Source organism: Gobius niger (assembly GCF_951799975.1).
Source record: "Gobius niger genome assembly, chromosome: 1".
NCBI lineage: Eukaryota > Metazoa > Chordata > Actinopteri > Gobiiformes > Gobiidae > Gobius > Gobius niger.
Window position 1 is genome coordinate 15365717 of NC_136852.1, and position 27190 is coordinate 15392906.

General features: G+C 41.7%; 1 protein-coding gene across 5 annotated transcripts in view; it reads right to left on the reverse strand.

Moving 5' to 3' along the window:
• Window positions 1-366: 366 nt before the first annotated feature.
• Window positions 367-27190, reverse strand: part of arhgef12a (Rho guanine nucleotide exchange factor (GEF) 12a) — a 28906-nt gene continuing 2082 nt past the window's right edge. For 2 of the 5 annotated variants that reach the window (XM_079562976.1, XM_079562975.1), the window contains 40 exons: window positions 17396-17416; window positions 16747-16838; window positions 15828-15893; window positions 14358-14456; window positions 13777-13826; window positions 13531-13588; window positions 13269-13441; window positions 13089-13166; window positions 12863-12976; window positions 12496-12603; window positions 12247-12381; window positions 12073-12174; window positions 11886-11996; window positions 11695-11793; window positions 10608-10650; window positions 10280-10385; window positions 9322-9459; window positions 9207-9239; window positions 8694-8808; window positions 8500-8608; window positions 7082-7273; window positions 6870-7008; window positions 6749-6781; window positions 6516-6661; window positions 6285-6431; window positions 6088-6173; window positions 5586-5711; window positions 5105-5219; window positions 3851-3951; window positions 3689-3766; window positions 3488-3563; window positions 3249-3416; window positions 3046-3133; window positions 2876-2953; window positions 2702-2796; window positions 2391-2591; window positions 2077-2313; window positions 1728-1957; window positions 1571-1637; window positions 367-1500 (listed from right to left, as the gene is read on the reverse strand). In XM_079562976.1, coding sequence (XP_079419102.1) covers window positions 1490-1500; window positions 1571-1637; window positions 1728-1957; window positions 2077-2313; window positions 2391-2591; window positions 2702-2796; window positions 2876-2953; window positions 3046-3133; window positions 3249-3416; window positions 3488-3563; window positions 3689-3766; window positions 3851-3951; window positions 5105-5219; window positions 5586-5711; window positions 6088-6173; window positions 6285-6431; window positions 6516-6661; window positions 6749-6781; window positions 6870-7008; window positions 7082-7273; window positions 8500-8608; window positions 8694-8808; window positions 9207-9239; window positions 9322-9459; window positions 10280-10385; window positions 10608-10650; window positions 11695-11793; window positions 11886-11996; window positions 12073-12174; window positions 12247-12381; window positions 12496-12603; window positions 12863-12976; window positions 13089-13166; window positions 13269-13441; window positions 13531-13588; window positions 13777-13826; window positions 14358-14456; window positions 15828-15893; window positions 16747-16838; window positions 17396-17416 — 4264 coding nt within the window. In that variant the 3' untranslated portion in view covers window positions 367-1489. The remainder of the gene's footprint in view (window positions 1501-1570; window positions 1638-1727; window positions 1958-2076; window positions 2314-2390; window positions 2592-2701; window positions 2797-2875; window positions 2954-3045; window positions 3134-3248; window positions 3417-3487; window positions 3564-3688; window positions 3767-3850; window positions 3952-5104; window positions 5220-5585; window positions 5712-6087; window positions 6174-6284; window positions 6432-6515; window positions 6662-6748; window positions 6782-6869; window positions 7009-7081; window positions 7274-8499; window positions 8609-8693; window positions 8809-9206; window positions 9240-9321; window positions 9460-10279; window positions 10386-10607; window positions 10651-11694; window positions 11794-11885; window positions 11997-12072; window positions 12175-12246; window positions 12382-12495; window positions 12604-12862; window positions 12977-13088; window positions 13167-13268; window positions 13442-13530; window positions 13589-13776; window positions 13827-14357; window positions 14457-15827; window positions 15894-16746; window positions 16839-17395; window positions 17417-27190) is intronic. The other 3 variants (XM_079562978.1, XM_079562977.1, XM_079562979.1) reach the window with 3 other exon arrangements.

Here is a 27190-nt window from a genome sequence, read left to right on the forward strand (position 1 = left end):
CAATGTATGGAGAGAATAAGACCATAAGTCTATCCTACAGTTACATTTACTGATATAATATATACTGATATAATAAAAATGACAGACTTCGTGTGAATTCAAAAAGAGACCATGAGAAATTCTTCATTTGAAAAGCGGAGCATTGGACAGCTCCATCATTGTTCAGGCATTTAGGCACCCTTGAAGATTCTCACACGAAGTTACAATAACTGCCCTTCAATCATTTTTTCATTAACAGCGAGCCATTCAATAAGTGCAGAGCACATCAGTGTTTTAATTGGTCTTCTTCACCACAGACATGGCTATAAATCTTGTGTCATGGTGCTTGTGAAGGAAAAAAAAAGACACGACTTACATTTTCCAACGTGTCATGGCACCATTTATTTATTAAAGTTTATGCATAACCTTCCAACTTGATCATTGTACAGTATATGTTGAACTTCATGACATTATTAGGATATCAGGCTGTCGGATCGACGCCGCAGACAGAAGCAGAAAGCAGCAGCGGTTCTGTCAGGAGCCGATGTGCTTGGTTGTAGCGAGAGGCGGGGGAGAAGACGGGGCACGAGTCTGAGGACGCATGACATACAGAGTGAAGGGAGGGTGGATAAATACGCGTGGAAGCCACTGGGCTGTGCAGGCGAGGAGGGAGGGCGACACCCAGATATGTCCTCACAGGGAAAAGAAAAGGACAATTACATGCAAAGGATGACAGGAGGAGGAGAAGAGGCAGCACGGAAACGAAAACAGGACCAGATCAGAGCCCGCAGACTCTTCATTCTAGTGAACACCACACCTAGAATTTATTACAGATCCAAGACTTTAAAGCACAATTTATGAGTTTCAACACATTAAAGGTATGTCACTAGTGCGTTTCTGGCCTCTATCAGTCTCTATATACTCCTGCTGTTTTTATAAGCAAGGCTAGCGTGCACTGAATTCTCACACTATCCCATGTGACTGTAGCAGGAACGGCAGCCAAAAATGATAACACCATGGCCAAAGCATGCAAGCAATGTGGGGAAACACTTAAAAAAAAAGAAGAAAAAATAAATACATCTTGGGATTAAAAAAAAAAAGTCTTAATACATTATCTTAAAATTTCCTTTTCTTGTCTCGTGTTTCATATATATATATATATATATATATATGTATATATATTCTTAAACACACATATTTGTACATTTTGGTATAAGTTCTCTTTTCTTCAAGGGAGTTCGAAGGGTAAGGTTTGGGACAGTCCCACTTCCCTGATTGCCTTGTGCTAAGGAGCAAGCGACAGCATCAAAAACGACGGTCTTGCTCCTCAATAGTTTCTGCTCACACTTTTGTCTCTCATTCTCTGTGGCGACCGCGGGCGACTGCGATGGAAACAAGGGGCTCAGCAGTGAGAGGACAAGCTCAAATGATGTCCAAAAAGTCTAGGACTCATGAAGCAGGAACAGACTGCAAGTCAGTACATCCTCCTGGGGACCAACTGGAACTTCCACTATCTTTTATCTGAAAGACCAAAGAGCCTCGTCAGCATTGTGTATAAAATATATTTTGTCTAATGGCATTTCTGAGTTACCTTTGTTTCCATCTGTTTCAGCTGTAGACTGTTGCTGTATTAAATTATTATACTTTAATTCAACCTCCTGAAACAGAAAGAGCATATAGATCAGGCTCTTCACACTTCTTTGCTAATGTTGAGTCCAAAGGAGACTGAAAATAAGCCTGGCTGTTACCTTTAGGTAGTTGAGGTTAGTCTGGAGATTTCTGAGGTGAGACAGGACTTGTCTGCTAAAAGAAGACAAGCTGCCAGCCTGGGACGCGGAGGAAAACCTTAAATTGATGCCAGAATCTGCAGTACAGCCCCGTGAAGTGCTGAGCGGCTTCCCTGAACTTGATGCCAAGATGTCATCGTCTGTGCTGCTCTCCCCTGGGCCTCCGTAGCCTTCTAGGACTAAATATCCTGCTATGAGAATCACAAAAGACACTTGGGTGCTAAATCTGCAAGAAGTCGCTCCAGATCAGCAGGAGGCAGCGACAAAGCTCAGTAGGAGATAAAACTTCACTGAGCTGACAGACACTCACCATAATCTTCAGGAGTGTCGAAGAAACCAGTGTCTCCAGAGACCATGTCCTGAGCGGGGTCTTCAGTCGGTGGAGTCTTCCTCTCAGAGCCGTTGTGCACCAGGCCCCGGGCACGGCTGTCCACGGGGGTCCTTAGAGAGGTCGTCCTGAGGATGCGAGCTCCCGACGGGCGCTTTGTTCTCTCACAAGCTTCCTGCGACATTAGCTGAGTCACCAGCACCTGCTTTAGTGACGCCACTGAAACCAACGACATGACAATAGTAATTACAGAGGTCATTATAAACATATTGTTAATAGTCATGTATGAATCTTACGTGTTTTTAGTGCTTCGTCTGCTCTTGAAGGAAAGGGACAAAACGAGTCTGCGTCTCTACTTTCCTCAGGCACTTGGAAAGGAAGGTCAGGATCCATAAAACCTTCTCCCTCTTCTTCCCCAACCTTAACTACTTCAAATGGATTATTCCCTGAAAATGAACTCTGAACGCCGCTCCTAGTCGACGAGCTGCTCTCTTTTTCTGAAGAAGTAATTGCAGAGATGTAGCAAGGAATAATGACCAAAATTGTTGCTAAATGTGCACCCAGAGTCTTTCTAAGCATAATTTAACTTGTAATTATATGTAGTTACCTGTGGATTGAGTGCTTCCTGTAGATGTGCGGTCGGCGTTTCGGCTTAGTCTGGAAACACCTGCTGTAATGACTTCTACGGCGTCTCGCTCCCCACTGACACAAAGCAAAGAGCATGTCAGAATTGCATCGACGTTTCCGTGCACGCTCTATATTAGACATAAAGAAAGCATACTCTGGCTGAGGTAAAGGTATGACATTATGAGGTTTGACTTTCATGGCCTCTGCTCTTTGGCTGATCAACCGTTGCCACCTAGAAAGACAAACAACGAAATAGTAGGTCAATACTGAATTATACGGTGAGATAGAGTATCAAAACATATAATAAAAAAAGTGTCAAATTACGTTCTCTGATCTGAGACTGTGGGTGCCATGAGCTCATAAATCTGCGCTCCATTGTCCGACATTGACAGGACAAAAAAAGACTTGTTGTCTGGAAGAAAGAAGATCTTTTGTTATCCAACATACATCTTTCTTTTTTAATGTTATGTAAAAAAAAAAAGTACTAAAAAGGCTGAGCGGTGATACTTTAAAAGTTGGGAACTGACCTGTCGCCACTGAGCGCACCAGCACCGTGTTGAGCTTGATAATGGGGCTGAAGATATGTTTGGTGTCCGCTGTACCGGCCAGGTTTTTACTGTGACACTTCAGGATGAGACGCTCATCTTGTTTTTGGAGCAAAACAAGGATATCCTCCAGAAGAAGGGTGTACAGCTCTATAAAAGCAACAGAAATGTTACAAGACTGGGAAAGTTTGTTTGTGTCGAATGAAACATTGACAACAAACCTATTGTTTTGTCCTTGTTCACTTTCCAAGACAATGGTCCCTCATGTACCAACATTTTCTTTGTAAGATCCAAGTTCTGAAAGAAAAAGAATGTCTGGTAAACAACAGCCTATACAAATGCTTGCCTTTTGTGTTTTTTGTACATTTACTTCAAAGCGTGGGCGTTCAGTTGCAGCATATTGCAAACACAACATGACTCACCTTTAGCTCCAAGATCATGGGGTTGTCCGTTTGCTTCAGAGAGGATAGATCTAATCTTCTTTGGTAGTCCTCCAATCTCTGTGGGCCAAAAACAGAATAATAGATGAAAAGGTCATTCATAAATTGAATTGTAGTGTTCGTATGAGTAAAATAAAGTTATACCTGCTTGTCCTCTGATTCCTTCACAGCCTGGTTGACGTGATTGAGGATCTTTCGACAGCAATCGGCCGCCTGCTTCACTTTGTCCTTTTCCCCGACATTATCTGTAAGACAATAAGGTATTATTAAACAAGAAGTGCAAGCTACTTGAATCAGTGGGAGACTGTCAGACAAATTCAAGTTTCTCTCCTCTCCATTAGCACACCCTCATTTACAAAAATGATGATAAAGCAAGGGGCATTATGATTCTTATAATAGCTGGTTATTCTTCATCCGTCCTCTCAGTGTGAGGCAAAAGCCCGGCCGAGACCAAAATGACAGATCAAGTAATGGCTGGGACATTTCTCAGACTGTGCATTACCACTCGCGGGTCATTAAAGTGATTACACATCCTCAAATAAGTCAGGAGTGGCTGGAAAACAGCTTTATCCTTCTTGCGAAACAGTTGTTCGGGACTCAAGTTTGAATGATTTTTCTAACACAACTAAAACAAAAACATATGGCAACGCAAAAATGTGCAAAAGTTAATGTTTTAGTTAATCAGTTTTATTTTGATTTGGTCTTGTGTTGATACAATTTGATTGATTTATGTTTGATGTACACATACTATCACGCAGCCTTGAATATTGTGGTGGTATTCTGTGATTAAGATGAATGGATTACTCTGAATGATGCCTACAGGAGTGTGGGCTGGCATTTTGAGTGTGAAAGAGAGAGTAAAGAGACTAAATGTGCAGGATTACTAGAACATAAATGAAACAATATTTTACTCCCAATCTCTGCCCAATCCCGTCAAACCTCGGAAGCTAAGCAGGGAAGGGCCTGGCAGTACTTGGATGGGAGACCGTTTGGGAGCACCCGACGGTCTGGGGTGAATGGAGTGAGTGTGTAAGTGGTTGGTGGTGGTCCAAAGGGCCGATGGGCAGGACAGGTTGCCTCGCTTCCGTCAGTCTACCCTTGGGCAGCTGTGGCTACAGTTGTCCTGACTAGGAGTGCTGTCCTTTCTTTCATTTATACAATAGTATCTTACCACCACCGAATGAATAATGCAATCTAAAGCGTATTTGAGTGTCCAGAAAAGCGCTATATAAAACCGATGCATTATCATTATTAATGTTCCAGGTATGTTTCTGACAAGGATCTACCTGACACGGTTAAAAGTAAAAAAGACAAAAATGCACAAGATTAGCCCTTTAAAGCACCAGCCTGCTGAGAAAGTGCACTTTGAAAAAGCGTAGAAAGAAGCAGGTCATGCACCTGTGTACTTGGCGATGTTGTCCAGCAGCAGGGGGTACTTGGTGAGCCTCAGCATCTCTACAGGAATGATGTCTTTGAGCTGAAGCCTCCGACACTGCCTGTTGCTCTCTGCCTCCTGCAACCAAATGAAGAGCAGACATTAACATTCACTTTACTACAGCTTCAAGGTTTCTATAAGATAAAGATAAGGCATGTCGTACTATTTTGTAACTATAGGATGTAAATCTGATCAAAACTCCTACTCAGTGCTAATGCAGCCTCCAGTAGTTAAAGTTCAATAAGACTTTTTATCTTAGCGTTTAAATCTGGAATGGCATGTTTATATATAGTGAGACTTATCTTGTGTCCTTGTGCGCAGCTTAATGCAACCCAGGTTCAGTTGTAGCTCTAAGGCCTTTTTTTCCCCAACCACTAGAGCGCATCCTCCAAACATTACCTTTAAAATGACCTACAGCTTCATCTCCATAAATCACGGCCGTACCTGGATGAAGGAGGTGAAGCGCGAGTCCTTCTTCTGTCGGGTTTTGATGATTTCTAGAGCAAATGGCTGGTTACTGCAGAAGGTCCCCACGGCCTGCTTGATCTTCTCCTCTTCACCACCGCTGAACTGTACAACCCAAAACCATCTCGATCAACAAGGGATTGTGTTACTGTATCATTTAAGTAGAGCAACTTTGACTCAAACACTAGAGCTATATTTTTTGTAAACAACAGTTAAATTGAAAAGGCCAACATCCAATTATTGATTTAAGTATAGTGCACATAGTGTGACTTTGGGCATATTTGCAGTCAAAGAAAGTAGAAGCAGGGCTGAAAACTATCTGACGTTATTATTTTTCAGCAAGGCGAAGCATATTTGGGTAAAGTTCAATAACTTGGAGCACAATATATTTTTCTGCCCCATCAGTCATCTTGAAATCCATTCAATACAAGAAAATGCATGAGGGAGGAAATACAATTTTGGCCCTGCAAATTGTACTCACCCAAGAGAGCAAGTCATCTCCGATCTGATCAATTACAGAGGACTCATTTCTTTTCCGAACGGCTGTCATTTGCTCCAGAATTGAAACTGAAATGTAAAGATTCAGATTACAGCACAGTAAACAGCTAAACCATGCATAACATTTAGGTAAGTAGATTGTGTTAATTGATTTCTGGTTGTGTCTGTGTTTAAGGTTACCATGCAGCTGTAGGATCTCGTCTAAATTGGTGAAGATGTTCTTGATGTCCGCTGCAGGCAAAATGGCCTCCTTGGTGAGTTTTTGGTAGAAAACATGGTCCAAAACTTTCAGCATCCTCACATGTGCCCGCTCCGTGTGGAACAATTCTAAAGGACAAACACAATACACTTTAGGAAATCCTCCCATAATAAGGAAAATAAGGTTTTTGACATCACGCTCTCAGTTCCCACCATTGATAACCTCTTGTCTCTTGATTTCATGCGGCCGGAGCCCGGCGAGCACCTCCCGTCCCACCAGCTGCTGCCAGTTGAGAGGGTCGTGTTCCGAGTCTGTTCCTTGATCGTCTTCACTCTGGACATCACCCAGACCCTCCAGCCTGAAGCAGAAAACAGCCACGTGGTTTAGCTGTGGCACTTTGCTCCCCTGTCTTTATCTAGTCTCAAACATGAGCTCTTCTTCTTACCTCCTTAGTGCTTTTGGTGTGCCCTCGTGGAATCTATACATGTTTGAAAGAAATGAATGAAACTTTAAAAAACGCAATCACAATTGAGAAGAAAGGCACTTTATGATAAAAGAAAAATCACCTGTCGCTCTCCCTGTCATCTTCCTGCAGTTGATCCAGATTGTAAAGGTCAAATTGCGAGGCAGGATACGTCAGCCCATCCAGTGGATCCGGCTGGAGCCCATCACTCAGCCTGGAGGGGCCTGAGGTCGGAGTGCCGCCTGATAAAGACACTGGTCATTTACAAACCAAAATGAAGCTGTGATGAAGAGACTCGAGGAAGAGTGAATATACCTATGTCAGTGTCTTTGCTCGTGTCAGATGCCGCGCTGCCCGGAGACGAGGTCGTGACGGAGTGAACGAGCTCAGAGCCTTCGCTCGACTGGCTCACTCGAAGACGGCCTCCTTCTGGGTGTTCACTCGCACCCAGAGTCGGCTGAGACAACTGCTTCTGAGGCTTGGGCCGGCCGTCCAGGGCTTTACCCACTGAAATACAGAATTCAATCAACAATAATAATAAAATCACAACAGGACATTACAAAAGCACATCAAAGTGAGTGGCTAAGTTTGAATAAGTGGGTTTTGAGGTGCGATTTGAAAAGGGGCAGCGAGGTAATTTGACGGAGTTCAGTGGCGAGGGAATTCCAGAGGTTTGGAGCTGAATGGCTAAAAGCTCGAGCACCCATGGTGGCGAAGTGGGCAGAAGGTACAGACAGCTGAGGGGCAGAGGAGGACCGGAGGGTGCGGGAGGGAGTAGGCACATGAAGGAGCTCAGTAAAATATGGAGGGGCCAGGTTATTGAGAGCTTTGAAGGTTAGAAGAAGGATCTTGTATTGAATGCGATGTTTGATGGAGAGCCAGTGGAGCTGCTGGAGAACTGGGGTGATGTGATGAATGGATGGAGTTCTGGTGGTTATTCGGGGAGCAGAGTTTTGGATGAGCTGAAGTCTGTGGAGTGATTTTTGGGGGAGACCGAAGAGGAGTGAGTTACAGTAATCTAACTTGGATGTGACAAGACTGCGTACCAGAGTGGCAGCTATATTGGGGGTGAGGGAGGGGCGGAGGCGGGCGATGTTACGGAGATGGAAATATGCAGATCGGGTGATGTTGCTGATGTGGGCATGGAAGGAGAGTGTGCTGTCCAGGATGACACCCAAACTCCCAGAAACAAGCGGTCACTTTTGGTAATAGTGCTGCACAATATCCCCAAATCACTGTTATTGCAGTCTTACTGCCTGAATCGAGCACATTTTCACCAGTTCCACTTTAACCAAATCTAAAAGCTTCTTGGAAAAAAGTGATGAAAAAGTGATAAAAAAATTACGAAAAACTGACAAAACGGGCGAAAAATGTGAGAAAATGTGGAAAAAATGCGGGGGAAAAGGACCCTTCTAGATTAGTTTTGTAGGTCTTAGCTTTCGAATGAGGCGTTACTCTGGCCTATAGGCTGTGAGCTTTAAGATCGGGGAGTGAACTGAAGAAAATGTACTTGGTTAAGAGGTTAATTGATGCAACATCTATACGTCAAGGAGCGAGAAAATACTGCTTAATCATTGAGGTTTTCCCATCTAACTTTTTTTGCAAAGACACTAAAACAAAAACCTAATTTAGTTCCATTTTAGCCTTTTTACTGATGGGAAACACAAATTGCTTATGATTTTAGTAAAGTAAATGATCACTCAAATAATACTCTTGCGTCTCTCTGCACTGACCCGAGGCGGCTTCAATGCGACTCGGCCGACGCTGTGGACCGAGGATACTGGGAAACCTTTTCTTCACCTTCTCCTTCTCCTCTCCTTCTTTTTCAGTCTTAATACTTCTCTATTAAAAACAAACAAAACAAAAAAACAGTGTTAGACGTGGGATGAAAATACAATAGCAATATCTATATTTGTTCAAAATATACCTTTATTTTGGGGAGAAAATTAATCCGGACCCATTTCGACTCCAGACTGCGAGGCTCTTTGACCCTCACTCCAAGGTGCTTCATGTATGTGTAAATAACATACTGCATTGTAGTGCTAAATGCAAACACACACACTTATGTTGGGAGAAAACGGAACAAGTGCCCATATTGAGACGAGTGCCATATGTCATATTAGTTTCCCGACAAACCATCTGCACAGCACTGTGGCTATATGGCATTTCAAACAGCGCCATCTCACTTTTAAATAATTGAGCACAAACACAATGCATAAATTAACACGATTTGTGGGGGCTCTTGTGCGTTCCAAAAGTTAATCAAAAGCCACTGTGGCAATATTTCCTTAATATATTATTATGTAATTGACTGATAAACACACAATATTCTAATGAATCATAGTCTAACTGCAAATATGTGGAGATTACAAAAGGCGGGCAAAGACTCCCCCCGAGAGAAACCCTTGTTTGATTGTCAAAGATTACGTTAAATGCCTACCATTTCTCTTCCTCTGTGTTCTGAGTACTTAAACTGCAATCAAAAAAGAATGAAACATGTGAGCGTTAAAGCATACGTGTAATGCGAGAAGAGTTTATTATGGGAAATTACTTACAGGATATCATCAATCTTGGTGATGATGTTTTCAGCATACGAGCGCTCTCGCTCCAGAGTCACGCGGTCTCTGGTTCGCTCTTGGTCCAATCTCGACAATTCACTTTCAGCCACCGTCAAGCCCATGCTGCGCTTCTGCCTGCAAACGCCAAGGAGATACGCATTAGATTCAGGAAGTATTCATTCCCTCGACTTAGTTATCCCTGTGTTATCATGAAGAAATCTGATACTGATAATGGTTTTTGTAACTTTTTGAATTTACAGACTTAGATTTACATGAATGTTCAAAAACAGCTATGATGTTTCAAAGGGATGGATCTATAGTTGTCTGGGTAGGCCTGTCACAATAACAAAATCTTAAGTTCAATAAGTTAAGTTCTTTTCACTGAGGGCCACATACAGAAAGATATACAACATATAAGATATAACAACTATATCTGCACTCAGTAGAGGTCAGATATACAACTTCACCTCTATTGTAGCAAATTCAATAAAATGTTAACTATGCTTTTCAATTGAATATGCTATAAAAAATAACAGCTTTCTATTCATGGACTTTCATTTATTTTATATATGTTCAATTAAACCAAGTCCAAAGTAGTTTGGACAGCTTTGCAATATCTGCAAATCTTATTAAAGGCCTTATTCCACAGAAACTCAAACGCTTAAAAATGGCTTAAAATATCCCACAATGAACCTGAAGTACAATGAGACACAACTTACTTTGGGGAAAAAATAAAGTGTTATGTTACAAAAATGGGGGAAAAAATGCAAATAAATGTACAGACGATAAATATTGAGCTGAAACATGTATTGTTTATTGGTCATTTATTTATGACTTATTAATATACGAATGTAGGGTAATCCTTGTAGGTTTTTCAAAAGTTAAGAAGGAGTTATAAAACCTTATAAAGACAAGTTGCAATTAGGCAAATACATCTTATCTTGTTTTACATTACCTGAAATCTTCCAGGTTTCTCTGGATGTCCGGAAGTAAGGAGTCCTGCAGTGTTTGAACATGTTGCCTGTTTATTTCCTCGGGGATAAGTTCTGTCCGCCTTCGGTCTACAGGAGCACAAACAGTCACTTACAGATTGCCCAAAGTATTTAAAGGATTATGGAAAGTGCTCGCTAAACGTGCGCCACTTTTCCAAACCGCCAGAGCGTGTGATTTCTAAAACCATACAGTGCACGGCTGATCGAGTTATTGACCTGAGGGGAGTGTGTGTGAAACTGAAGTGAAGGAGATGATAAGAGTAGAACACATAAAAAAAAAAAAACACTCACCAAGATCAGAAGATATAGACTCTGGAACTGCAACTTTAAGATTCTGTAAGAAATGCACGATACACGTTACATTTCTGCAAAACCAAACCGCAAAAACAGAGGCGGGTAGAATCAAATGCAGTAACTTTATACAGTTATTAACACGAGTCTCTTGTGAGTCGGTGGTTACTCTCTCCACCATGAGGACATTACCCAAATCTCAAAGGTTCTCGACTGAGGCTTGCAGATAATGGGCCAGAATGATGCCTCATTTGAAAGACCTACAAAACTTTGTTGCTTTTTTGCTGTGTTTTTTACGGTATTTTTGTTTTTGCCGCTTTTTAAATAGTGTTATTGAAGCTTTTCCGGCACATTTTTGTCGCTCTTTTGTCACTTTCTTGTTGGGTTTTCATTCTAATTTTTGTCGCCATTTTGATGCCCTTTTTTTGCTTTTAACCCCCACCTGAACCTAGCAGATTTTTTTCCAGTTCGGCTTTACCCAAATTTAAAAGCTCCTTGGAAATAGCGACTTTAGAAAGCCACAAAAAGGGAGAAAATTTTGATGAAAAAAAAAACAAAAAAAGACAAGAAAGACAACAAAACGCCTCCAAAATGTAACAAAAACACAGCAAAAAAAGACAAAAACGTGCAGGAAAAGCAACAACAAAGAGCGGCGAAAAGGATGAAAAAAATGCGATGAAAAAGTGACTAAAACACAAAAAAACCCAACAAAAACAGGCCAGAAATGCTTCAAAATGAGACAACACAACAAAAAAAGTTACAATGAGTTTTGTAGGTCGTATCTTTATAATGAGGCGTTACATTGGCCTGTAGGCTTTACACCTTTAGATTTGTGTAAAGCTGAACTGGAGAAAATGCGCTCGGTTAAGTGACAAAAGCTTCAGGTTGACTTACAAAAATTAATCTATTCTACCTCTGATCATTTACTTTACAAAATGTCATCTTTTGTCCTTCTATAGTGTATCAAGAGTAACATATTGCTTGAGAAATTTAGGTCACTACTTTCTACTTCCACTTTAGAATATTTCAAAGTAACATTATATTCTACCAGCCTCTTTTATATGTATAACAATTAAACCAGTCTTACTGCTCCTCGGTCAATGAAAAAGCTGTGGAGGTCCATGAACACTCGTCTGGTCTCTTTGGAGTTGGTTTGCTTGTAAAGGTCAGCGTAGAGGTAGCACAGCTAGAGTATGAGGTTAAAATTATGAGTCATACACGGTTTACTATGTTACTGAACGTGTCATGTGAATTATTAATAAAAGAATAAACTCTTACAACGGGAGCAGGGTCAAACTGAGAAATTACATGGTGCAAAAAAGCTGCGAGGTGAGCAGGGCGAGACTTGAGCTGCTCGATGCTGTTAAAGCTGTTACACTGGCCATTAGTCTGTGAACAAAAAGGTTTATTCATTATTTCAATTGAAAAAAAAAAAACATATACTAATACTGAAAAGAAACATTACCTGCTCTTGGTCTGAATCAAAATAGTCATCCTCGGCTCCGATGATCTGAGAGACAAGTCGAGCGGAGGAGGGACTGCTGACTGCCGTTGGAGACAGACAATCCTGCAAGACAACAGCACAATGCAATTTCCTCTTCAAGTCATAATACAAACAGTGTAAAAAAAAAAAAATTACCAAATCAGTAGCATCTTCTGCCTCGGGGGAGTGGAAGGAGTTGAAGCTGTTGCGTGATGTGCTCTTTGGACTGGGACAAGAGGGCTCTCTGGGACGATGGGCGTCGGGAGATCCAGGCCCACCCGCTCGAGATGTCTGGAGGCCACCAACAAGAGGGCACACGCATTTATAAAACTACATTAGTCGACAGATCACGTAGAGATTATAAATGAGACGATCAAACGTAACAGTCTGAAATGTAAAGCTTACGGGAGTGCTGCTCCAGGACACATCTGTGCTATTGTCTCCTTTAGAGGTGAACGTGGGCTCCGTCTCAAATGTGCTGCCGTCTTCTGCTTCTGCACTCGGAACAGCCTCCTGTAAATCATAAAGATGTGACGCATAAATAAAGTGCTTTCAAATTTACGGAAAAGCTATACACATGAATTGCATCATCCACACATTTATAAGCAGTGTCACAGACACAATGAGAGGTTTCCTACAGCATTAGCCTAATCCTCTGATAAAGATTAATGTTTGTCTGGGTCAATGCCTTTGTTCAGACAGTGCAGATATCAGTGATTGACCAGTGTTTCTCATATAGTCTACTCTACACACTCACAGTCAGGTCAATTACCTGTGTCGAGGCCTTGAAGAGCTGACCCTGCAGCTGAGGAATGTGTTTTTTAGCTTCCTGGATATCTTTCAGTAGTTTAGGGGAGGGGTTCCTGCTGTACTCGTCCTTCATAGCCTGGAGTGCAGAAAAATATTTAAAAAACATATGTTTTAGACAGATTGTTTTTCTCGGTTTAAGATTAAAATACATATATTTGACTGTATTTCATTGGTGATGTGATGCTAACCTGCAGATCCTGCTGTTCTTTTGAGAGCATTCTTGGAAAGATGTCTGACCTTTGGTTCAAAGGGCTGCTACTTTCATCCTGTGGGAAAAACATGAGTGAAATAATTTGGGATAAAATAGAGTAGATAGTAAATCAAAAACTCAGACAAAAGCAGTCAAAGAGATGACTGAGGCGATGTACCCATTGTGGCAGTGGAGAGGAGAAGCGATCCTGAGGACTGTAGGGTCGCTCTGTGGCTGGAGAGTTTGGAGAGGAAATACTAACACCCAACATCTCCGACTCTGTCTCAGACAGAGGGATCTGGGTGAGCCCTGGAGGGCGCCCCAATACTGTGAGGGCCACATATGAGCCCGCTGACCACATAAAGAGAATAGAATTACAGGTCAATTAATTTGTACAATTAATAAACCACCACCATCAGAAATGATTGGACGTTACTTACATTTGATAAGTTTTACAACTTCGATATGATTAGAATGTGTAACAAGGGTCCCATTGACCTAAAAACAAAAAGACAAACGCAGATTTAACGTGTGACAAATTGCAAAAGGGTTCAACCAAGCTCTATGATGCTTTTATCATTTACTGAGAAACCGAGTGTGAGAACGCTGAGTCGCCAGAAGGGGGCAGTCTACAGCCTTTGAAACACCAACAGATACACAGTGATATTAGCAGAACCAGGCATTACCTTGATGATTCTGTCTCCTGTCTGAACACCTGCCCGCATAGCAGCCCCATCTGCCAAAAAACACACAAGCAAAACCCTTAAGTTATGTAACAGGCAAGGGAAATAAAATGAATAAATAGGGCATCATGGTAGTAGCTTATGTTCGTTAAGTGTGATTTTCCACACTAAAATAAAGAACACAGCCAGGCACGTCAGATGTTGCAAAATGACTATTTGAGTACTATTTTGAAAGACCATAACAGTGGTTATATTACGAGAAGGACCTGTTTCACAGCTCCACCCCAAACAAAAGGATTTAGGTCGTAGACAGGTTATTATGGGATCCCAGTCTAGATGATGTCTGCAGTTACAAGCAGAAGAACACGAGGCCTGCTTTACTACACTGTCGGCTTCGCTGTGTGGATGTTCAGCCATATTAACTCTTGACTGATGTATTTGTTTTCATAATTGTTTTCATACTTGTATGTTTATAATAGTGTTCATTATTATAAGTGTTTGAGGCTGTGAACTTGCTAACGAGTCAGAAAGCCACAACTTAAATTATTATAATTAAGTTATTACTGTTTTAAGGCCCATTTTACCTTCTTTAACTAGTTGCACAAACACCGGGTTGTCTCCACTGACAGTGAGCCCGAAGCCATTTTCATCTTTCTGAATGATCACACATCGCTGCACCAAACCTGCGTGAAAGACAAAACAGAGACCGTGTTTTTACAGCATTTAAGACGATGAAACGTGAACTGTGACTGACCAAAAAGGTAAAGTGACTAATGCGCTGCATCTATGGTCTATTACTGTCTCATTGAATCATAAAGCAAAACAGGAAAACTCCTCTACTTGCAGCCTTTTGTTAACATTAAGCTCTACGGAGCGTAACCTGACTGGGTAAGGTGACTAATCTCTGGTTGTTTTTGTTGTCAGTGCAGTGTCAACCGGAGAGGCGAGTGGATCAATCAGCCAGGGCAGGAGGGGGTAGAGGGGTGCAAAGACTGGAAGCCAAAACATTATAGAGAAGGTTAGGGGGGAGGCAGAAGATCCTGGCTGGGGGAGGGAGTTTTTGAGCTGGTGGGACGGGGGAAGGGAGCCGGGGAGAGAATTAGGGGCGTCGGGGTGACAGATGAAGCCACATGGGTTCATAAACTGGTGTGAATTTGCCTCTACGGTGTTGGATGTTGGGCCCGTTTACAATCCTGGAGAGCGCAATCCCCGCAACATGAGGAGGGGCAGGAGCCCAGATTAATCCATCTCTAAGCTAATGCATAATTCATAGGTTTAAAGATCGATTAACAGCTACTTTCGAAAAATATCCGGACCATAATACTGGATAAGGAGTCTTAGTCCAGCAATCAACGTGGCGACTCACGAGGTTACCCAAAGGCCAGATTTATTTCTGCTATTGGTTGCGTTGATGGCTTCTTAATAAAATAACCTACTGTGATGCGATATGGTGCAGCTCCTTTGTCACATGAACCAATATAAACGTTTTTGAATGCCTAATAGCTCAGGAAATAATCTTGATAGACTTTGTCCCAGACTGTGGAGACAAGGTCAGATCTTGCCATCTGTGACGTTAAAGGAAGGATAGATTTGTTTGGTCAATTGTCAGCAGGTGAAACAAACGATCCGTCCCTGTGTCAGACGTCATCTCAGGTTGCGCCGCATTATTTTGGCTCCAGCAGTGGCTTTTGAGCTCAATATAAACAACAATCTATAAGGGGCACACAGTTACGCTGATATTGTGCAATGTGACCCACTGGGAATCAATTTCTGTCTGTGGCGGAATAATATTTGAAAGTAAAATAGCAACGTGACAAAATTATCTTTGATCACGCCCCGTGTAACTTTGAAACCTTGGGAGCACAATTACGCTTTTGAAACTTCGACATCGTGACTGAGAAATACATGGTGGGGCACAGTATGGTTCCTGAACACACCGTATGTTGCGAGTATTTAGCCAAAGGAAAGAGTTGGCCCGCATAGAGACAAGCTCACAGCAGCAGGGTTATGAAGAGCATGTAAAAAGGTGCAGTTGTCACAGCAGCCATCCTTACCACAGGACTCAGGCTTCCCCTCTGCTAGCACACTGCTGCTGCCACTCTTCTGCACCAACAGAGCTTCTGCTCACAGCCCCCAACCACGCAGAACCCGAGCGCAGACAGCACAGAAGCACGCGCACACAACGCAAACCAATGAAGGGAAACACACAGGACAGGAAAGAGAAAATCATAAGGAAAAAAAAAAACAATCATGGGAAAGAAAATTAAATAAACACATAGATTTAAAAACACAATAGTCTGGACAGGCAGGAGTGAAAGCCCTAGGAATCCAGTATAACCTTGAGGCTGAAATACTATCTATACTTTACTTTGGTTAAAATAACTGCATGCCCATCCTAGTACCCTTAACAGTAAATTATGATATGTTAATCAAGAACAATGAATTTAAAAGATTTCATGCAAGAGCAGCACAAACAAAGCATGCAAAAAGTGATGAAATGATGTTGCTCAGTGTGATAACACCAAACTCAAGCTGGGTGAAACTTTAAAATCTAGATACTATACAAAAAGCTTCAAATTCTCTTCAGCAACCAAACATTTTATACATATACGGCCTCATTCAGAACAAAATGTGACACGACTCTCTGCATTGTTTTGAAAACACAAGCTTAGATCTGTCTATGTGCAGTGTTTTCACTTCCCTGACTCTGAATTGCCATGCCAAACTGAAAAGCTGAAAGCTGTTCTTTGAATAATCAACAGAAGCAGTCTGCACATCAAAAGCAGACCATACACTACCTTGTTAACATTAAACAGGCAGCTAAAACATCAGGTTATTTGGGGCTAATAACCATAACCCTAATGAGGGTCAAGTATTTGCAAAGCGAAGGTCAGAAGATAGAAATGTTAAGTGTCCACCCAGTGCGCACAACAGATAAAAGAGAGAATGAGAGGACAAATGAGAGCCAAGTACCTGTAGGATCAAAGTCATTGCAGGACAGAGAGGATTTGTCACTTTTTGGTTTCTTGTCAGGAGGAGGGTCCTTCGAGAGAATACTGCTGGTTCTTGAGGAAAACAGTCACAGCACAAATGAGCATCATGACAAATGTAAAATTAAACACTCTTCTTTCATCACAACAGAAACATTTATTTTTATTTTTGGAAGAATAGGATAAGAAAGCGCCACTGAAAGTATGAATGAAGTGGGATGTGTATGTGTGTCAGTCAAGAGGAAGTGGAGGGGCTTCAGCTGCAGTGTCCCATGAGCAGAGGCAGTGAAAGGACACTCCTCAGAGGAGGCGCTACCAGGCCTCACAGCAGCCTGAACCTCCAGCTCTGCGTGGCTGCTACTGCCTAGACGGGCCCCAAGTGTGTGAGAGAGCTGTTCTGTTCACAGTGAAAGGCTGTGATGGGCTGCCCTCAGAAGAGGGAACCCTTTGTCCTGTGTGTGTTACGTGTGTGTTGTGCATGTGTTGTATTATGTATGTATCTGGTGCGTATACAGGAGCTGGGGGAGTTTGGTTCGAACTCTGAAGACGTCTGTGTGCACACTCACATCTGACTTCATGAGCAGTAAGTCATTACACACAAATACAAGCATAGAAAGAAGGCAGTGTCTTACCTGTTCGCTTTCTTGGGAAACCTGAAAAGAGCACAAAAGTTGGTAATTATACACTTTATGCAAGCAAAACAAACTTGAAATAAAACGGTGTGGTCATGATTTTAACAGTGTTAAATCAAGTTTCCAGCCGACAGTTTTTCCTGAGCCCCACAGAGTGGTAAACATGATAATCCTGATCAAACATCCGAGTACTTCGGCAGCAGATTAAAGCCTTTTGAGGTCAAATGTCCGCTGCCTCGAAGATCTCTGCTGTGTGTGCCTTGATCTGGTCTCTGAGACAGACATTGTGACTGGCCTGTGGAAATCATATCCAAACATAACCCATGCCTTTCAAGGTAATCTTCCTCACTCGGTCTAACAGATGCATTTTTACCTTAATAATCTATTTGTCTACAAAATACTAGCACAATTCTCCTTTTCCACAGCCTGCTCTGTATATACACCACATAAACGTAACTCAACACAAATTGAATCTTCCAGTGGACGGTCAAATAGTGCATATAATGTTTCACACAAATCGACTTAGATTTATTTCAGAGAGTATTTTCACAAGCATTTACTTTAGATGGATCTCTCCCTGACAAATACAGACATAATCCCTGTAGACCGAGTTTCTCACAGATTAGTTGAATAATACCAGTGTCAATGTTTACAGCAGATGATGTGATTAACCACCACCGACAACGCGAGAGGGACCAACCAACAACAGATCATTTCACTCCCTTTTTGGATTTAAACTTTAATAGCACAATACAACCAATTTAACCTACTACAAACTATCATTACTTTCCATTTTCACATTTGTGAACATGTTCCAAGGGCACATCGATGGTGGATCAACCAATCAGAGAAACACGTGACCCCTTGGATGCTTAGTGTATAACAACACTAACGGAGACAGGATATTGTATAGTGCAGATGCCATTATATCCCCTCATTTCTCCCCTTTGCGGTTTGTGAACTGCAACCATTCAAATAAGGACTTTGATTTGATAGAGACTCATCCTCTAATCTCATGTTTAACTGAACTGCACATTGGAGAACTCCACTCTTCTCTAATGGGCCAGTCTCACGACTAACTAGCCCACATCAACTCTCTTTCTCCTGGCGACAGTGTGTCCCATTGAGAGCTGAGCAGGGGCAGCTGAAAGGCCCGTTTATAAAAAACGCTTCTGACTGTAATAAGTTCCAGAGGCAAAAAGAGAGAGGGAGAGAGAGAGAGAGAGGGAAAAAAGTAGCCTCAAGTAGCTCGCTCCTTTGAAACTCCTGAATTGGAAAGAGGAAAAAATCTGCAGCAAACAAACCTCCAACACTAAACTAGAACATGAGCAGTGTTATAATAAGGACGGCAAAAGTGAGTGTGCGCGTGTTCTTGGTGAATGGTTTGGCCAGATGAAAGCATGACTGGCAGAATGACGCAAGAACTTAAAACAACAGGGCAACAGTAAGTCTAAAAACCTGGGGCAATAGCTGAATACTGGTACACTGTCAAAACTGAGGCTCAGGATGAAAATAGTCACCTATTCAGTCTGTTGTCTCAAACAACACGCCCAACAAACCAAAACATATTCTGTAATCACCACAAAGAGGCAGTCAGGTTTCAGAAAACAAATCATTCTGCTTACCCCAGTTCAGACAGTGACAGGACACCTATCTCATGAGAAGAGAAAGTAGTCTAATACGGGTGCAACAGCGCAGTTCAAGTTTCAGAGTGGTTTACAGATGAAATCTTTCTGCTTTTTTGGTGCAGTATTTACTTATGTGTTGTGTGCTCTCTTTATCAAACAGACCCCAGTGTCGTGGGGTGCACAGGCCCGAGAGCTTTGGACCATCCCACACTTATAGAAACACTCAGACCTATATAGCCTATAGCTGTAATTCTCTAATGGTGTAATATCATACACTATTTTCATCCAATGGTAATATATCAACTCCAAAAATATATCAGATGGAGGGAAAGTGATCAATACTGTACTATATTTACAAACTGACAGTGAAGGACATTGCTTCACTACACAGATTTAAAATACTAGTCCTATCATCCATGCTTTTTAGATGTAGTTCTGAAAGGGTGGACTTGAGACCACTTTCTTGGTGAAGTGATTCATTTGGAGGGAGAGAGTAGAGAGAAAAAGGCAGAGTCAGAAGGGTGGGATCGGAGCGGAGGGAAGGGCAGCACTCGAGCGAGCCTGGGCTTGAATGCTCCATTGAGGTTTGGTGTTTTGATGGAAAACTGTGGCAGAGCTGAGCCAACAGCAGCAGTGGCAGTAGGAGAGGCACAGTCTAAACCAGGATGAGGAGGGAAAGGTTTTGAACCAGAGGGGGCAAGTGACCATTAGGGAAAATGGCACAAAGAACAGACATTTTACATCACATGAAGAGAAAGGAGAGCAAAAATGAACGACGGCTTCAGCGCAGGACTCATAAGGAAGCACTTGAGACTGTTTTCAGTTCCTCCCCAAAGTAATTTTAGCCAAAAAGCAGAAGTAAAAGTCAAGTGAGTGAAAACATGACTAACACAACACAAATGGACAAACAGAGGAAAGACTGTATTCCTTGTATCTAATTACATAACAAGGACAGCTAATCTGCCGTGTTGTAGCACAGGCTAACTCTGCTCTGAGAGGCTGTTGATGCGGGCAGAGGTGGGGCCTGTCTGCAAATAAAAGAGGACTCAACTCTACTGAGCTGGGTGTTGCCTTGGGGCAGCAGTGCACACATCTCACTGAGGTGTGTTTCATTGCAGGGGTGAATGACCTTGCACAGGGCAGCAAATTCTCAGATGGAAAGTTGAAAATCACACAAGAAAAAAAAAATAAAGAGAGGGAAAACAGTCTGTCAACAAATAAATCAAAATGAAGAAACAGCAAACCGCGCTCACTGTGTCCTGGGCTCACGCTGAGTCATGACAGCGAGCATTCTCCATAAAATTTAACGCAACAGGCATCATTTTCTTTTCAGAGTCGCACAAACACGGCTGGATCATGTAAACAAATGAACATATCTTTGCTAACCATCAAAATGTTGGAGGGAAATGCATGTGACTGTCATAATTGAGGATGAAGTGTAGGTTGTGTTTGTGCAATAAACTACAAAAGTGCATTTACCACTTACTGAAAGATGACAGTCTTTTTTCTGTCTTTTCCCACTGGTGTTTTTGAGCTTTAATTCCTGCCATTGCCATTTTGATATCATCTTAAAGACTATAATTTATCTCTGTGCACAAAAGGTCATCCATGCAAGCTTTTTGAAAATTGGGTCAGGCGATGTGCATCATCAGTGTTCTACTGGAGGATAGGGTTAGGGTTGAGGGGAAGCAGTAAGAACTGGACCAGACCCAGGTAAACACGGGGGAAAATCAGGCGAGTTAAGGTTAGGTTGTTGGAAACAGAGCCATCAGTGAGTGCGCCAGGGACAACAGCCGCTGGTACCATAGCTCAGTCCAGCAAGAGTATAGTGTCCTCAGGCTGCCTGCAACCAAATGGAGGCAAGATATTTTGTTGTTGGGACGTTATGGCGACTACACATTTGTAGTCTTTGCCATGTATAAATCGTGAGTGACCAGTGAACCATTATTTCAAATGCGTATATCATAGCTTATGCACTGATAAAATGATAAGGAGCATCTTTTTTTACTCATTTATTTAGGCTAACTACACTATATTTTCTTTCAGGGGGTGCAGTCCCTTGATTCCCCTCTCAGCTCTGCCCCTGCAGCTGTTAGGTTCATTCTATGAGCCTCAGTACGACTCCACTGTGCAGAGAGAAAACACTGACCAACATGACCAACTCGACTTTCCACCGCGTGTAGGGCGAGAGAGGGAGAGGAGTGATGAACAAAAGTTTAGTTCAGCGGCGACAGCCGTATTAACGGCGCAGCATCGTTGGAGTTTATGAAAATTAGCTATGTGGACTTCAGTTTCATTTAAGTGAAAGAAAACAAAACTACGCAAAGCTGCATTCATTTAATATTGTTAGAATATGCTAATATTTAAACAGAGACACTGTGCACTGGTACATGACTTCGCTCCTCCTGATCTGTCCAGTTAAACCTCTTGCTGCTGAAGAGCAGCGTGTTGGGTGTTGGCACAAAATAACACTGCGCAAATGAGTGACACGAATCTTTGCCCAATTTGTAGAGGGCATACGGCAATATACCTGCGTTATGTACACTACTCCACTGATAGGGGTTACTTAAGTACAAGTAAAAGAGTCAAGGGATACGCAGGGGCTAGGAACTACTTATATTATCTCGAAACCTAGTCATACAAAAAGACATCACACTTAACATTCCCGTTTACCAGGAAAAGTTTATTCACACACTAGAAACCCACTTGTCATGATTTGAACATCACCATCCATTATAGACGTACTACTGTACTCGTATACTGTAGTAGAGAGGGAGTAATAACATGCGCCAGAGTTCGGGATAAGAGACACTAACTACGGCAATGGCAGCAGCGCTCGAGCTACAGCCCCAGGGGAAAACGGTGCCCTTTCTGCCCCAATAAACCCCATCAGGATTCCTGACAGAGGGCCGGGGGATAGACATTTCTTCACGCTATGCTGCTGTCTGCTGTCTTCCACCGCTGGGAAAGCTAGAGACGAGGTGGTTCAGTCAGTGTGCACCCCAGCCGGCACGGCTCCTGGTCATGAGTCTGCAGGACTGAGACCAACACTAAAGCACATTCAACAAATAATACATATTCAGATATATTCTGTATTTAAATGCGAACAAAATGCATAAATGACCTGACCACAAGCTGAAGTTCAGTGTTTTTTGTAGTACTAGTCTTGTACTTTGTAGTAGCTTTATTAAATAAACCAATTTTCTCAAACTATAACATGGGTACCACAGGTGGGTCGCGAGCTTCAATGTCCTCTGTAGTTCAAGTTTTTTTAATTTCATTTTGAGACAATTTAATTCACATTTTTTGTTCTCCTTTTGGGCTCGTCTAGATTTATATAACAGTAGGTTTTAACCTGGTCCTGTTATAGACCAGCATGTATGATGTAGTCCTACTTCACACCTGATGGTAGTTCGATAGCTTGACACGCCCACTTTTTTCTAAACCTAATCATTTCAGAACCACAAAAGATACCAACTCCAAACTTCACACACACTCACTATTGGGTATATCAACACGCCAGGTTTACCAATAGAAGTAGAGAGCTCAAGTCTATTACATTAAACAATAGAGCATTGAATCACAAAACAAACCCTGTCCAAAAAGCAAATTGGACACAATTCGATTGTATCCTGTCATAAGCTCGCCCCTACACAAGTTCTGTTTGGTGTAGACCTCTTGTAAACTGATGCAATAAGCAAAACATTTGTTTTCCTCATTTTGCCACAGTTTAAGTTGCAGATACATTATCCACAGGGCTGAGCGATACGACAACAAAACTCTGATCGTGAGGCTGGGACATTCTGCTATAGTGGTGATATTTATATTGTGATTCAGTGGTGTTTCAACTCGATATCTTCCTCTAAACACTAATTAAGTTATTTGTTTTTCACAAAAACTGTTTCAAAACAAGACTTTAACAAAGTAAATTATTAAATTAAAATTATACCAATAACTACCGGTACCCCTTAGCCATTAATAAGTTCCATGCGCTTTTATGTTAGGCCGAGTTATCCTCCAAACCTATCACCCCCCCCGAGTTGGAACAGAAGCAGTCCTCCTCCTCACTCCTGCTCCTTGACATCGACCTCTGAATCAGCAGAAACAGACTGTTGGATTAATCAAAGTGTGGCAGCGTCTTTCTCACATGTTTATGTTGCACAAGTGTCTTCCAGCCTTCAGAAAGAGCATCTCCTGTGTACGAGTTACGCAATAATGAGATAAAGCACTGCATACATTTACATAAATAACTAGAGCAGTAAGTCAAGTTGCAATGTGTACATTTCAAATACAGCAGTCAGGCAGAGTCATTGTCTCACCGCAGCAAACGACACAAAAACACAAACAAGCTTGACACTAACTGCAACAATTTTTTATTCTAGGATTATCAAAGAGCTATCAAAGTGGACAGTATGGCTTATAAACCTGCCTTTGGGCACCTCAGCAGTGGTTTGTTTTTAAATAGTGTGAATGTGTGTATGGACAAGACGACTGATAGGTAAGAGCTGGTCTTTTAGGCATATTATTATGTAAGTGAATTTCTCCATTGTGAGATCAATAAAGTCCTATCTTATCTATTATCATAAGCTGCTAAGAGCGCACACCAGCAATAGGGGGAATTAACAAGAGCAAACACAAGATACAAGCCTAATTTTTTGTAGCCAACAACATGCTCAAATCGATGGGGCCATGATAAGACACAGTTTGAGTGCAGGGGGCTAAGAGTAGGTTCAGTGATGGTTTATGAACTTAGAAAGTGAGGAGGACACTTTCGCATTTTATCTATTATGCAAAAAAATCAGGAAATACAAATCTGAGAGCTTCAGCAAAAGAAGACATTTAAACCTATGGATAATCTAAATGCGAATGAGGTGAAATACTGCAGTCATTATGCTTTTGATGAGGGAACTAGGGATGCACCGATCAGAGCTGATACTGGCTACAAATATCCGATACTGAACCGATACTGTTTTGGCTCCCACCGTTTTAAAAACACAACTTCACCAACTAAATGTAAGTGAATATGGGCATACACCTCATTTTAAAGGGAAGAACCTTGAGAATGAAATTAAATTTAATGAGTTAGCAACAGAATGCTAATGCTAGCAACAGAATGCTAATGCTAGAGGCAACTAATCAAGGCTGGAACAAAAACTATGATTGGATCACTTAAAGTAGCTAAGCATAATAAAAAAGACACTGCTAGAGTGGCCAAGTGTTAGTATTTTAGCTTATGAAGCCCTGTTAGAGGATAATATATCATATTTTTAACCTCCAGTATCAGTATCGGAAGCAAGAAAGCTGGAACATTATGATGTCATGGCTAAAAGCTTTGTTATGTAGCTTTTCTTAAGTAGCTGTTATTAAAGAAATAAAATCCTATTTGAAATTAGACAATAAGTGGTGTTTCAACTCAAAAATTCATGGAATTTAAATATTATTCAAAAAGTATGATCTTGTAGATACCTGTGGGAAACACTGAGTCAGAAAAGATGAATACTTGAGTCTTGTATTGACTCCTCCATGGCTACAAAACCTCACTTGGACATGTGAGGACACGACACTTCAGGAGACTGCTCCCTGCGCCTCGTCCTATTTTTTAACCATTGTAGTGTTCATGTCTTTTGTGAAGTGAAAGTAATGTTTGGGCCCTGAAGCTCTCTGTGCACAGGAAAAGATAGTCGAGGTTGTCTTCCAGAATCAGCATCACAGGGAGGAGATGGAGACCACAGATCACCACAGCCTGGGGTCTTGCCACTGCTTTCTCTACTGCCTTCCTACAATTTCATTCCCTGCAGTGTTATCCACTTGAAATGGAAATTCATTTATTGCTACACAAAAACTTCATCAATCTTTAATTTACCCAACACACACACACATCAATAGGCATAATGAGAACAACATGCAGGACTGAGTCCAAGGATTGAGTGGAAATTACAGTGCATGCCCTGGACGTCAGTGTTAGTGGAGCTGACCAGAGCGAGCCTGGTCAGAGTTGGTGTGTGCCTGACAAAGTTACATGTTGGTGTGAGCTTCCCTCAGCTCTTCATTTATAATCCCCAAATAAACAACCAAATATACGGAAAAACTTTACGACCATTCAGACATAGACTGGTGGTGCACTCATTGGTTAAATCTTAAAATGCTGCCTTTATCTACTTGAACACAACTAAATCTATACTGAAAAGAGCAATGTGTGACCTAAAAACTCATCAGACAAAGATGTTAATAGGAGAAGAAAGCCTGTGGGCAACTGAGGAAGTTGTTGGTTAGAAATAATTTAGCATATTTAGTCACTGAGTGACTTCCTGTGCTGCATGTGCCTGTGGGAAATCCTACATGATTTCTATATAAGTAGGATCAGGCAGATTACACAGCATTAAGATCGCCAAGGCGCAGAACATTATATCATCAGAAAGACTGAGTGACACAATGTCTACCCTGGGGTCATCGCTTACTCAGCAAATGGATCTGTCTGTTTTCTACAGCATGAATCCAGCTGCCTAATGTCTCATGCACTCCTAAAATGTGCTCAGATTTGGACAGAGTATTTTACACAAGCCACATAGGAAGGTACGACAAATAACAATTTCTGATGATAACGTGAAACCTAATTGATCGGCATTTATAATAGCTAAATCTAATCTAATAGCAAGATCATCCACAATGAATACATATGTTTACAATGTCATGGTTAAACTTTTGCCATTAGAGAATAGAGGGAATAAGAAGACAACATGGAAAAGCATTTACAATAGACCACCATCAGAGGATGCGAGTTGTACTGCATATCCACTACATCCCAACCACTGAGCCACACAGTAGAGCCATAAACAGTTATCAGTCTACCATCATCATCCTCACAATATTCTCCAAGGCTTCTTTCTGATGTGGCATTATTTTAATCTTTTACAGCTACAAGCGTCAGCAGTATGTTCAGCAGAAATTAAATTTTAGCTTAAAACTTAATTGAGTTTTACCATCAGGACACTAATGACTTCTGGACATATGTTTTAACGGCACATTTGACAGCAGCTGATGCAGCACTCTTCCTATCAATGCTGAGTACATGGTAAGGAGGGGTATAGTCTCAGGATAGGATACAAATTGCCAAAGATGCACAGTGGGCGTGCAAGCTGTCAAAGGCACTCATGGATACATTTATCACCGCAAGAATGAAAACAAAAATCTGCAGGCCAAAACACATGATGGGTCTCAAAATGAGATGAAGATAGATTGAGCTGAATTATATTGTCGATAAAATTACAGTATTTAGGAAGAATCCAAGTTAAAAAATGTAAATGACAACGTTAGGAGGCCGGTTTTAACTTAAAAACAATACAGGGGCAACAAATGGCACACTCACACATGGACATAGCTGCAGTTTTGATGGGATGATACGGGGGAGAGTTTGCTCCCACTGAAAGCTATTGTTTACTATTAGTGATGTCACAAGCCCCACTTCCCGGGAGGCCTCCGGGGGGCTGGGGGTGAGGGCCAGTGGGGTTAAGAGGAAAAAACGTGGAGATCAGCAGAACTCAGTGACAAAGCGATAACAGCACTAAACTGACCCAGCGGCTGGCAACCCAACCCCATGACTGCTGGACGATCACATACTCCTGAAAACAAAACACACCGCAAACTCAGAAAGGAAAAGCAGCTAATGGCACTGGAGCGCACACACGCAGAGCGATGAAAGGCACTACTTCAATCTATTAAGTCATTATGTTGAACCTCACACAGTAGAAATAAAACCCGCTGCAACTTACAGGTCATATGGAAGGTAGATACATGATTGATCTAGCTTATATGATTGATATCCCTGATCGAACCCCATAATACCATTTAATTATATTTTCATCAAGTATGAAACAAAAAGTATGAATGGAAATTAATCAGCTCCTCTACCTAAATGCAAAGTATGAGCCAAGTGCAGTCTCTATTCTCCTCAATGACCAGAGAGGTGGACTATTCAAGGCTGGGGCTTATACATTTGTAGTGCTAATAGCAACCTAAATTAAACATAATATAAAACACCACTATGGCAGCTGGTGCCAGTCACTGCTGCCATGGGGGAGGGGGGCTCAAGCCTCCAGCTTAAATCCTGGCCAAAAGGATAGTTTATATTCCAACTGCCCCATAATGGCTCACACATGATTAGTACTTT